At 46.0% G+C, this 13,526-nt stretch overlaps 1 protein-coding gene across 4 annotated transcripts in view; it reads right to left on the reverse strand.

Annotated features, from left to right (window-relative positions):
- Positions 1 to 13,526, reverse strand: part of myo15aa (myosin XVAa) — a 207,366-nt gene that overhangs the window by 115,690 nt on the left and 78,150 nt on the right. For all 4 annotated transcript variants that reach the window (XM_046334016.1, XM_046334015.1, XM_046334014.1 and 1 more), the window contains 4 exons: positions 10,396 to 10,449; positions 8,406 to 8,487; positions 7,172 to 7,302; positions 3,168 to 3,263 (listed from right to left, as the gene is read on the reverse strand). In XM_046334016.1, coding sequence (XP_046189972.1) covers positions 3,168 to 3,263; positions 7,172 to 7,302; positions 8,406 to 8,487; positions 10,396 to 10,449 — 363 coding nt within the window. The remainder of the gene's footprint in view (positions 1 to 3,167; positions 3,264 to 7,171; positions 7,303 to 8,405; positions 8,488 to 10,395; positions 10,450 to 13,526) is intronic.

Consider the following 13,526-nt stretch of genomic DNA (forward strand, 5'->3'; position numbering starts at 1 on the left):
AATGCTGTTCATCGACTACAGCTCGGCATTCAACACCATAGTACCCTCCAAGCTCGTCATCAAGCTCGAGACCCTGGGTCTCGACCCCGCCCTGTGCAACTGGGTACTGGACTTCCTGACGGGCCGCCCCCAGGTGGTGAGGGTAGGCAACAACATCTCCTCCCCGCTGATCCTCAACACGGGGGCCCCACAAGGGTGCGTTCTGAGCCCTCTCCTGTACTCCCTGTTCACCCACGACTGCGTGGCCACGCACGCCTCCAACTCAATCATCAAGTTTGCGGACGACACAACAGTGGTAGGCTTGATTACCAACAACGACGAGACGGCCTACAGGGAGGAGGTGAGGGCCCTCGGAGTGTGGTGTCAGGAAAATAACCTCACACTCAACGTCAACAAAACTAAGGAGATGATTGTGGACTTCAGGAAACAGCAGAGGGAACACCCCCCTATCCACATCGATGGAACAGTAGTGGAGAGGGTAGCTAGTTTTAAGTTCCTCGGCATACACATCACAGACAAACTGAATTGGTCCACTCACACTGACAGCGTCGTGAAGAAGGCGCAGCAGCGCCTATTCAACCTCAGGAGGCTGAAGAAATTCGGCTTGTCACCAAAAGCACTCACAAACTTCTACAGATGCACAATCGAGAGCATCCTGGCGGGCTGTATCACCGCCTGGTATGGCAACTGCTCCGCCCTCAACCCTAAGGCTCTCCAGAGGGTAGTGAGGACTGCACAACGCATCACCGGGGGCAAACTACCTGCCCTCCAGGACACCTACACCACCCGTTGTTACAGGAAGGCCATAAAGATCATCAAGGACATCAACCACCCGAACCACTGCCTGTTCACCCCGCTATCATCCAGAAGGCGAGGTCAGTACAGGTGCATCAAAGCTGGGACCGAGAGACTGAAAAACAGCTTCTATCTAAAGGCCATCAGACTGTTAAACAGCCACCACTAACATTGAGTGGCTGCTGCCAACACACTGTCATTGACACTGACCCAACTCCAGCCATTTAATAATGGGAATTGATGGGAAATGATGTAAATATATCACTAGCCACTTTAAACAATGCTACCTTATATAATGTTACTTACCCTACATTATTCATCTCATATGCATATGTATATACTGTACTCTACATCATCGACTGCATCCTTATGTAACACATGTATCACTAGCCACTTTAACTATGCCACTTTGTTTACTTTGTCTACACACTCATCTCATATGTATATACTGTACTCGATACCATCTACTGTATGCTGCTCTGTACCATCACTCATTCATATATCCTTATGTACATGTTCCTTATCCCCTTACACTGTGTATAAGACAGTAGTTTTGGAATTGTTAGTTAGATTACTTGTTGGTTATCACTGCATTGTCGGAACTAGAAGCACAAGCATTTCGCTACACTCGCATTAACATCTGCTAACCATGTGTATGTGTGACAAATAAAATTTGATTTGATTTGATTTGATTTGAACTCTAACTCTTAAACACCTAGAACACATAGATAGACAAAACCCTAACACTTAAACACCTAGAACACAGTGATAGACAGAACCCTAACACCGAAACACCTAGAAAACAGAGCTAAATAGAACCCTAACACTTAAACACCTGGAACACAGAGATAGACGGAACCCTAACACTTAAACACCTAGAACACAGAGATAGACAGAACCCTATGATGAGGGAATTTATATGCTTAAAGGTAATGACTAAAGAATTCCACCCTGAAATGTAATTATGACATTATGTAACATATATAATGAATAATAAGACAAACGTAACTATTAGTAATCATTAGATTCTGTAACATGTACAATGAATTAGAATGATAAACTTCAGTCGAATAAGGTTTGGTCGAGACATAATGAACAGGACTCACCATAGTGAACAGGACTCACCATAATGAACAGGCAGGACTCACCATAATGAACAGGACTCACCATAATGAACAGGACTCACCATAATGAACAGGACTCACCATAATGAACAGGACTCACCATAATGAACAGGACTCACCATAATGAACAGGCAGGACTCACCATAATGAACAGACAGGACTCACCATAATGAACAGGACTCACCATAATGAACAGGACTCACCATAATGAACAGGACTCACCATAATGAACAGACAGGACTCACCATAATGAACAGGACTCACCATAATGAACAGACAGGACTCACCATAATGAACAGGACTCACCATAATGAACAGGACTCACCATAATGAACAGGACTCGCCATAATGAACAGGACTCGCCATAATGAACAGGCAGGACTCACCATAATGAACAGGCAGGACTCACCATAATGAACAGGACTCACCATAATGAACAGGACTCACCATAATGAACAGGACTCACCATAATGAACAGGCAGGACTCACCATAATGAACAGGACTCACCATAATGAACAGGACTCACCATAATGAACAGGCAGGACTCACCATAATGAACAGGCAGGACTCACCATAATGAACAGGACTCACCATAATGAACAGGCAGGACTCACCATAATGAACAGGCAGGACTCACCATAATGAACAGGACTCACCATAACGAACAGGACTCACCATAATGAACAGGACTCACCATAATGAACAGGACTCACCATAATGAACAGGACTCATCATAATGAACAGGACTCACCATAATGAACAGGACTCACCATAATGAACAGGACTCACCATAATGAACAGGACTCACCATAATGAACAGGCAGGACTCACCATAATGAACAGGCAGGACTCACCATAATGAACAGGAGTCACCATAATGAACAGGCAGGACTCACCATAATGAACAGGAGTCACCATAATGAACAGGCAGGACTCACCATAATGAACAGGACTCACCATAATGAACAGGACTCACCATAATGAACAGGACTCACCATAATGAACAGGCAGGACTCACCATAATGAACAGGCAGGACTCACCATAATGAACAGGACTCACCATAATGAACAGGCAGGACTCACCATAATGAACAGGCAGGACTCACCATAATGAACAGGACTCACCATAATGAACAGGACTCACCATAATGAACAGACAGGACTCACCATAATGAACAGGACTCACCATAATGAACAGGCAGGACCCACCATAATGAACAGGACTCACCATAATGAACAGGACTCACCATAACGAACAGCTCCAGAGCTTCCTGTCGGAGGTCCTCATCTGTACATGTCAGGGTCCTCTCCAAGGGAACCGTTAGCATCCCAAACATAGGCTCCTAACAGAGAGAGGGTCAGGGGTCAGACCCTGGAGGTTAGACATGTGTATGTCAGGGTCCTCTCCAAGGGAACCGTTAGCATCCCAAACATAGGCTCCTAACAGAGAGAGGGTCAGGGGTCAGGGGTCAGACCCTGGAGATTAGACATGTGTATGTCAGGGTCCTCTCCAAGGGAACCGTTAGCATCCCAAACATAGGCTCCTAACAGAGAGAGGGTCAGGGGTCAGGGGTCAGACCCTGGAGATTAGACATGTGTATGTCAGGGTCCTCTCCAAGGGAACCATTAGAATCCCAAACATAGGCTCCTAACAGAGAGAGGGTCAGGGGTCAGGGGTCAGACCCTGGAGATTAGACATGTGTATGTCAGGGTCCTCTCCAAGGGAACCGTTAGCATCCCAAACATAGGCTCCTAACAGAGAGAGGGTCAGGGGTCAGGGTCAGACCCTGGAGATTAGACATGTGTATGTCAGGGTCCTCTCCAAGGGAACCGTTAGCATCCCAAACATAGGCTCCTAACAGAGAGAGGGTCAGGGGTCAGGGGTCAGACCCTGGAGATTAGACATGTGTATGTCAGGGTCCTCTCCAAGGGAACCGTTAGCATCCCAAACATAGGCTCCTAACAGAGAGAGGGGCAGGGGTCAGACCCTGGAGATTAGACATGTGTAGGTCAGGGTTGGTGTCAATTCCAGTCTCATTTGAAATTCCAATTCAATTCTTGAATTCACTCATGAAGAGGAGAATTTATGTGGAATTCATTTAGAATTTCAACCATCTTCAAGTTTTGGAATTTAATTAGAATTAGACTGTTTGGACTTTCTGAATTGCAATTTAATTTTAAATTGTAAAAAATGTTATCTTTGGAATTTAATTAGAATTTTGTATTTAAACATTTCCCAGGTAATGGAATGAATGGACAGAGTATCAAACATTGACTGCAGGATTCATTTTCAATCAGTTCAACTGTATTTCTGTATATCCAATATAACAAGGCTGTCTGTATTTCTGTATTTCCAATATAACTAGGCTGTCTGTATTTCTATATTTCCAATATAACTAGGCTGTCTGTATTTCTGTATTTCCAATATAACTAGGCTATCTGTATTTCTATATTTCCAATATAACTAGGCTGTCTGTATTTCTGTATTATATATGAACCAGAGTGTACAGGGAGAGAGAACTGAATGAACCAGAGTGTACAGGGAGAGAGAACTGAATGAACCAGAGTGTACAGGGAGAGAGAACTGAACTGAATGAACCAGAGTGTACAGGGAGAGAGAACTGAACTGAATGAACCAGAGTGTACAGGGAGAGAGAACTGAATGAACCAGAGTGTACAGGGAGAGAGTACTGAATGAACCAGAGTGTACAGGGAGAGAGAACTGAATGAACCAGAGTGTACAGGGAGAGAGAACTGAATGAACCAGAGTGTACAGGGAGAGAGAACTGAATGAACCAGAGTGTACAGGGAGAGAGAACTGAATGAACCAGAGTGTACAGGGAGAGAGAACTGAATGAACCAGAGTGTTCAGGGAGAGAGAACTGAACTGAATGAACCAGAGTGTACAGGGAGAGAGAACTGAACTGAATGAACCAGAGTGTACAGGGAGAGAGAACTGAATGAACCAGAGTGTACAGGGAGAGAGTACTGAATGAACCAGAGTGTACAGGGAGAGAGAACTGAATGAACCAGAGTGTACAGGGAGAGAGTACTGAATGAACCAGAGTGTACAGGGAGAGAGAACTGAATGAACCAGAGTGTTCAGGGAGAGAGTACTGAATGAACCAGAGTGTACAGGGAGAGAGAACTGAATGAACCAGAGTGTTCAGGGAGAGAGTACTGAACTGAATGAACCAGAGTGTACAGGGAGAGAGAACTGAACTGAATGAACCAGAGTGTACAGGGAGAGAGAACTGAATGAACCAGAGTGTTCAGGGAGAGAGTACTGAATGAACCAGAGTGTACAGGGAGAGAGAACTGAACTGAATGAACCAGAGTGTTCAGGGAGAGAGAACTGAACTGAATGAACCAGAGTGTACAGGGAGAGAGAACTGAATGAACCAGAGTGTACAGGGAGAGAGAACTGAACTGAATGAACCAGAGTGTACAGGGAGAGAGAACTGAATGAACCAGAGTGTACAGGGAGAGAGAACTGAACTGAATGAACCAGAGTGTACAGGGAGAGAGAACTGAATGAACCAGAGTGTACAGGGAGAGAGAACTGAATGAACCAGAGTGTACAGGGAGAGAGAACTGAATGAACCAGAGTGTACAGGGAGAGAGAACTGAACTGAATGAACCAGAGTGTTCAGGGAGAGAGAACTGAACTGAATGAACCAGAGTGTTCAGGGAGAGAGAACTGAATGAACCAGAGTGTACAGGGAGAGAATGAACTGAACTGAATGAACCAGAGTGTACAGGGAGAGAGAACTGAATGAACCAGAGTGTACAGGGAGAGAGAACTGAACTGAATGAACCAGAGTGTACAGGGAGAGAGAACTGAATGAACCAGAGTGTACAGGGAGAGAGAACTGAATGAACCAGAGTGTACAGGGAGAGAGAACTGAATGAACCAGAGTGTACAGGGAGAGAGAACTGAATGAACCAGAGTGTACAGGGAGAGAGAACTGAACTGAATGAACCAGAGTGTACAGGGAGAGAGAACTGAACTGAATGAACCAGAGTGTACAGGGAGAGAGAACTGAACTGAATGAACCAGAGTGTTCAGGGAGAGAGAACTGTGTTGTGCGTAGCGGCTGAAGGGGATGAGTGGTGTGTTACCCTGAAGTAGAGTTGTGAACTGTATGAACGAGTGAAGGGAGATGAGTGGTGTGTTACCCTGAAGTAGGGAGTTGTACTGAATGAACGGCTGAAGGGGAATGAGTGGTGTGTTACCCTGAAGTAGAGTTGTGCGGGAGAGAGAACTGAAGGGGATGAGTGGTGTGTTACCCTGAAGTAGAGTTGTGAACGTAGCGAGCTGAAGGGGATGAGTGGTGTGTTACCCTGAAGTAGAGTTGTGTGTAGCGGCTGAAGGGGAATGAGTGGTGTGTTACCCTGAAGTAGAGTTGTGCGTAGCGGCTGAAGGGGATGAGTGGTGTGTTACCCTGAAGTAGAGTTGTGCTGAAGGGGATGAGTGGTGTGTTACCCTGAAGTAGAGTTGTGCGTAGCGGCTGAAGGGGATGAGTGGTGTGTTACCCTGAAGTAGAGTTGTGCTGAAGGGGATGAGTGGTGTGTTACCCTGAAGTAGAGTTGTGCTGAAGGGGATGAGTGGTGTGTTACCCTGAAGTAGAGTTGTGCTGAAGGGGATGAGTGGTGTGTTACCCTGAAGTAGAGTTGTGCTGAAGGGGATGAGTGGTGTGTTACCCTGAAGTAGAGTTGTGCTGAAGGGGAATGAGTGGTGTGTTACCCTGAAGTAGAGTTGTGCTGAAGGGGGATGAGTGGTGTGTTACCCTGAAGTAGAGTTGTGCGTAGCGTCTGAAGGGGAATGAGTGGTGTGTTACCCTGAAGTAGAGTTGTGCTGAAGGGGAATGAGTGGTGTGTTACCCTGAAGTAGAGTTGTGCGTAGCGGCTGAAGGGGAATGAGTGGTGTGTTACCCTGAAGTAGAGTTGTGCTGAAGGGGGATGAGTGGTGTGTTACCCTGAAGTAGAGTTGTGCTGAAGGGGATGAGTGGTGTGTTACCCTGAAGTAGAGTTGTGCTGAAGGGGAATGAGTGGTGTGTTACCCTGAAGTAGAGTTGTGCTGAAGGGGAATGAGTGGTGTGTTACCCTGAAGTAGAGTTGTGCTGAAGGGGAATGAGTGGTGTGTTACCCTGAAGTAGAGTTGTGCGTAGCGGCTGAAGGGGAATGAGTGGTGTGTTACCCTGAAGTAGAGTTGTGCGTAGCGGCTGAAGGGGAATGAGTGGTGTGTTACCCTGAAGTAGAGTTGTGCGTAGCGGCTGAAGGGGAAGTCGTTGATGTCCAACGGCAGGGTCAGCTGGTTCTGCTCCTGGATGTGTGGTGCCTGGACCAGAGCTAGACACTCAGAATGGAGCTCTCTGCCACCTAGACACACAGAGAGACGTGAGGAGCTGGACCAGAGCTAGACACTCAGAATGGAGCTCTCTGCCACCTAGACACACAGAGAGACGTGAGGAGCTGGACCAGAGCTAGACACGCAGAATGGAGCTATCTGCCACCTAGACACACAGAGAGACGTGAGGAGCTGGACCAGAGCTAGACACTCAGAATGGAGCTCTTTGCCACCTAGACACACAGAGAGACGTGAGGAGCTGGACCAGAGCTAGACACTCAGAATGGAGCTATCTGCCACCTAGACACACAGAGAGACGTGAGGAGCTGGACCAGAGCTAGACACTCAGAATGGAGCTCTCTGCCACCTAGACACACAGAGAGACGTGAGGAGCTGGACCAGAGCTAGACACTCAGAATGGAGCTCTCTGCCACCTAGACACACAGAGAGACGTGAGGAGCTGGACCAGAGCTAGACACTCAGAATGGAGCTCTCTGCCACCTAGACACACAGAGAGACGTGAGGAGCTGGACCAGAGCTAGACACTCAGAATGGAGCTCTCTGCCACCTAGACACACAGAGAGACGTGAGGAGCTGGACCAGAGCTAGACAATCAGAATGGAGCTCTCTGCCACCTAGACACACAGAGAGACGTGAGGAACTGGACCAGAGCTAGACACTCAGAATGGAGGTCTCTGCCACCTAGACACACAGAGAGACGTGAGGAACTGGACCTGAGCTAGACAGAGAGACGTGAGGAGCTGGACCAGAGCTAGACACTCAGAATGGAGGTCTCTGCCACCTAGACACACAGAGAGACGTGAGGAACTGGACCTGAGCTAGACAGAGAGACGTGAGGAGCTGGACCTGAGCTAGACAGAGAGACGTGAGGAGCTGGACCTGAGCTAGACAGAGAGACGTGAGGAGCTGGACCTGAGCTAGACAGAGAGACGTGAGGAGCTGGACCTGAGCTAGACAGAGAGACGTGAGGAGCTGGATCTGAGCTAGACAGAGAGACGTGAGGAGCTGGACCTGAGCTAGACAGAGAGACGTGAGGAGCTGGACCTGAGCTAGCCAGAGAGACGTGAGGAGCTGGACCAGAGAGAGTCAGCATGTAACATGCACACACACCAACCTAATGCAGCCTGCAGTAAAGAGCCAAGCTCGGCAGGGATCACCAGGTGTGTGACGTTAACCACCTCTCTCTTCGTCAGCTCCTAAACACAACACACACACACACACACACACACACACACACACACACACACACACACACACACACACACACACACACACACACACACACACACACACACACACACACACACACACACACACACACACACACACACACACACACACACACACACACACACAGCAAGATATAAGAGATGCCTCCCTCCTCCTCTCTATCTCCCTCCTCCTCCCCCTCTCCTCTCCATCTCCCTCCTCCTCTACCCCTCCTCTCCTCTCCTCTCCATCCCCCTCCTCCTCTCCCCTCCTCTCATCTACTCTCCATCTCCCTCCTCCTCTCCCCCTCCCCTCCTCTCCTCTACTCACTACCTCCCTCCTCCTCTCCCCCTCCTCTCATCTCCTCTCCATCTCCCTCCTCCTCTCCCCCTCCTCTCATATCCTCTCCATCCCTCTCCTCCTCTCCCCTCCTCTCCTCTACTCACCATCTCCCTCCTCCTCTCCTCCTCCTCTCCATCTCCCTCCCCCTCTCCCCCTCCTCTCCTCTACTCACCATCTCCCTCCTCCTCTCCTCTCCATCTCCCTCGTCCTCTAATCACCATTTTCCCCTCCTCCTATCCCTCCTCCCATACTCAGCATCACCCTCCTCTTCCTCCCCCACTTCTCACCATCTCCCTCATCCTCCCTCTCTTTTCCTCATATAATTTCCTACTCCCCATCTCCTCCTCTACTCTCCATCCTCCTCTACACACCATCTCCTCCTCTCCCTCCTTTACTCTCCATCTTCCTCCTCCTCTACTCACCATCGCCCTCCTCTTCCTCCTTCTCTACTCTCCATCTCCCTCCTCCTCTACTCACCATTTCCTCCTCCTCTACTCACCAGCTCCCTCCTCCAATCCCTCCTCCTCTACTCTCCATCTCCCTCCTCCTCTACTCACCATCTCCTCCTCTCCCTCCTCTACTCTCCATCTTCCTCCTCCTATCCCTCCTCCTCTACTCACCATCGCCCTCCTCTTCCTCCTCCTCTACTCTCCATCTCCCTCCTCCTCTACTCTCCATCTCCTCCTCTCCCTCCTCTACTCTCCATCTCCATCCTCCAATCCCTCCTCCTCTACTCTCCATCTCCCTCCTCCTCTACTCACCATCTCCTCCTCTCCCTCCTCTACTCTCCATCTTCCTCCTCCTATCCCTCCTCCTCTACTCACCATCGCCCTCCTCTTCCTCCTCCTCTACTCTCCATCTCCCTCCTCCTCTACTCTCCATCTCCCTCCTCTTATCCCTCCTCCTCTACTCACCATCGCCCTCCTCTTCCTCCTCCTCTACTCTCCATCTCCCTCCTCCTCTACTCACCATCGCCCTCCTCTTCCTCCTCCTCTACTCTCCATCTCCCTCCTCCTCTACTCACCATCACCCTCCTCATCCTCCCCCTCTTCTCACCATCTCCTCCTCTCCCTCCTCTACTCTCCATCTCCATCCTCCAATCCCTCCTCCTCTACTCTCCATCTCCCTCCTCCTCTACTCACCATCTCCTCCTCTCCCTCCTCTACTCTCCATCTTCCTCCTCCTATCCCTCCTCCTCTACTCACCATCGCCCTCCTCTTCCTCCTCCTCTACTCTCCATCTCCCTCCTCCTCTACTCTCCATCTCCCTCCTCTTATCCCTCCTCCTCTACTCATCATCACCCTCCTCATCCTCCCCCTCTTCTCACCATCTCCCTCCTCCTCCCTCTCCTTTCCTCACATAATTTCCTACTCCTCTACTCTCCATCTCCCTCCTCCTCTACTCACCATCTCCTCCTCTCCCTCCTCTACTCACCATCTCCCTCCTCCTATCCCTCCTCATCTACTCACCATTGCCCTCCTCCTCTCTCCTCCTCCCTCTCCTTTCCTCATGTTATTTCCTACTCCCTTTCGTTCCTCCTCTCCTCTCCTCACCTCCTCTCTCCTCCTCCTCTCCTCCTCTGCTTTCCTGCGGGCCTCCAGCTTCATCTACAACAGAATAAAACATTATTAACCCTAACTAGAACAGGTCATTATTAACCCTAACTAGAACAGGTCATTACTAACCCTAACTAGAACAGGTCATTACTAACCCTAACTAGAACAGGTCATTATTAACCCTAACTAGAACAGGTCATTATTAACCCTAACTAGAACAGGTCATTATTAACCCTAACTAGAACAGGTCATTATTAACCCTAACTAGAACAGGTCAGGTTTATTAACCCTAACTAGAACAGGTCATTATTAACCCTAACTAGAACAGGTCAGGTTTACTAACCCTAACTAGAACAGGTCATTATTAACCCTAACTAGAACAGGTCATTATTAACCCTAACTAGAACAGGTCATTATTAACCCTAACTAGAACAGGTCATTATTAACCCTAACTAGAACAGGTCATTATTAACCCTAACTAGAACAGGTCATTATTAACCCTAACTAGAACAGGTCATTATTAACCCTAACTAGAACAGGTCAGGTTTACTAACCCTAACTAGAACAGGTCATTATTAACCCTAACTAGAACAGGTCATTATTAACCCTAACTAGAACAGGTCATTATTACCCCTAACTAGAACAGGTCATTATTAACCCTAACTAGAACAGGTCATTATTAACCCTAACTAGAACAGGTCATTATTAACCCTAACTATAACAGGTCATTATTAACACTAACTAGAACAGGTCATTATTAACCTTAACTAGAACAGGCCATTATTAACCCTAACTAGAACAGGTCATTATTAACCCTAACTAGAACAGGTCATTATTAACCCTAACTAGAACAGGTCAGGTTTACTAACCCTAACTAGAACAGGTCATTACTAACCCTAACTAGAACAGGTCATTACTAACCCTAACTAGAACAGGTCATTATTAACCCTAACTAGAACAGGTCAGGTTTACTAACCCTAACTAGAACAGGTCATTATTAACCCTAACTAGAACAGGTCATTATTAACCCTAACTAGAACAGGTCATTATTAACCCTAACTAGAACAGGTCATTATTAACCCTAACTAGAACAGGTCATTATTAACCCTAACTAGAACAGGTCAGGTTTACTAACCCTAACTAGAACAGGTCATTATTAACCCTAACTAGAACAGGTCATTATTAACCCTAACTAGAACAGGTCATTATTACCCCTAACTAGAACAGGTCATTATTAACCCTAACTAGAACAGGTCATTATTAACCCTAACTAGAACAGGTCATTATTAACCCTAACTATAACAGGTCATTATTAACACTAACTAGAACAGGTCATTATTAACCTTAACTAGAACAGGCCATTATTAACCCTAACTAGAACAGGTCATTATTAACCCTAACTAGAACAGGTCATTATTAACCCTAACTAGAACAGGTCAGGTTTACTAACCCTAACTAGAACAGGTCATTACTAACCCTAACTAGAACAGGTCATTACTAACCCTAACTAGAACAGGTCATTATTAACCCTAACTAGAACAGGTCAGGTTTACTAACCCTAACTAGAACAGGTCATTATTAACCCTAACTAGAACAGGTCATTATTAACCCTAACTAGAACAGGTCATTATTAACCCTAACTAGAACAGGTCATTATTAACCCTAACTAGAACAGGTCATTATTAACCCTAACTAGAACAGGTCATTACTAACCCTAACTAGAACAGGTCATTATTAACCCTAACTAGAACAGGTCATTATTAACCCTAACTAGAACAGGTCATTATTAACCCTAACTAGAACAGGTCATTATTAACCCTAACTAGAACAGGTCATTATTAACCCTAACTAGAACAGGTCATTACTAACCCTAACTAGAACAGGTCATTACTAACCCTAACTAGAACAGGTCATTATTAACCCTAACTAGAACAGGTCATTATTAACCCTAACTAGAACAGGTCATTATTAACCCTAACTAGAACAGGTCAGGTTTACTAACCCTAACTAGAACAGGTCATTATTAACCCTAACTAGAACAGGTCATTCTTAACCCTAACTAGAACAGGTCATTATTACCCCTAACTAGAACAGGTCATTATTAACCCTAACTAGAACAGGTCATTATTAACCCTAACTAGAACAGGTCATTATTAACCCTAACTATAACAGGTCATTATTAACACTAACTAGAACAGGTCATTATTAACCTTAACTAGAACAGGCCATTATTAACCCTAACTAGAACAGGTCATTATTAACCCTAACTAGAACAGGTCATTATTAACCCTAACTAGAACAGGTCAGGTTTACTAACCCTAACTAGAACAGGTCATTATTAACCCTAACTAGAACAGGTCAGGTTTACTAACCCTAACTAGAACAGGTCATTATTAACCCTAACTAGAACAGGTCATTATTAACCCTAACTAGAACAGGTCATTATTAACCCTAACTAGAACAGGTCATTATTAACCCTAACTAGAACAGGTCAGGTTTATTAACCCTAACTAGAACAGGTCATTACTAACCCTAACTAGAACAGGTCATTATTAACCCTAACTAGAACAGGTCATTATTAACCCTAACTAGAACAGGTCATTATTAACCCTAACTAGAACAGGTCATTATTAACCCTAACTAGAACAGGTCATTATTAACCCTAACTAGAACAGGTCAGGTTTACTAACCCTAACTAGAACAGGTCATTATTAACCCTAACTAGAACAGGTCATTATTAACCCTAACTAGAACAGGTCAGGTTTACTAACCCTAACTAGAACAGGTCATTATTAACCCTAACTAGAACAGGTCATTATTAACCCTAACTAGAACAGGTCATTATTAACCCTAACTAGAACAGGTCATTATTAACCCTAACTAGAACAGGTCAGGTTTACTAACCCTAACTAGAACAGGTCATTATTAACCCTAACTAGAACAGGTCATTATTAACCCTAACTAGAACAGGTCATTATTAACCCTAACTAGAACAGGTCATTATTAACCCTAACTAGAACAGGTCATTATTAACCCTAACTAGAACAGGTCATTATTAACCCTAACTAGAACAGGTCATTATTAACCCTAACTAGAACAGGTCAGGTTTACTAACCCTAACTAGAACA

The sequence above is a fragment of the Oncorhynchus gorbuscha genome, unplaced genomic scaffold (genome assembly GCF_021184085.1).
Source record: "Oncorhynchus gorbuscha isolate QuinsamMale2020 ecotype Even-year unplaced genomic scaffold, OgorEven_v1.0 Un_scaffold_557, whole genome shotgun sequence".
Classification (NCBI taxonomy): Eukaryota; Metazoa; Chordata; class Actinopteri; order Salmoniformes; family Salmonidae; genus Oncorhynchus; species Oncorhynchus gorbuscha.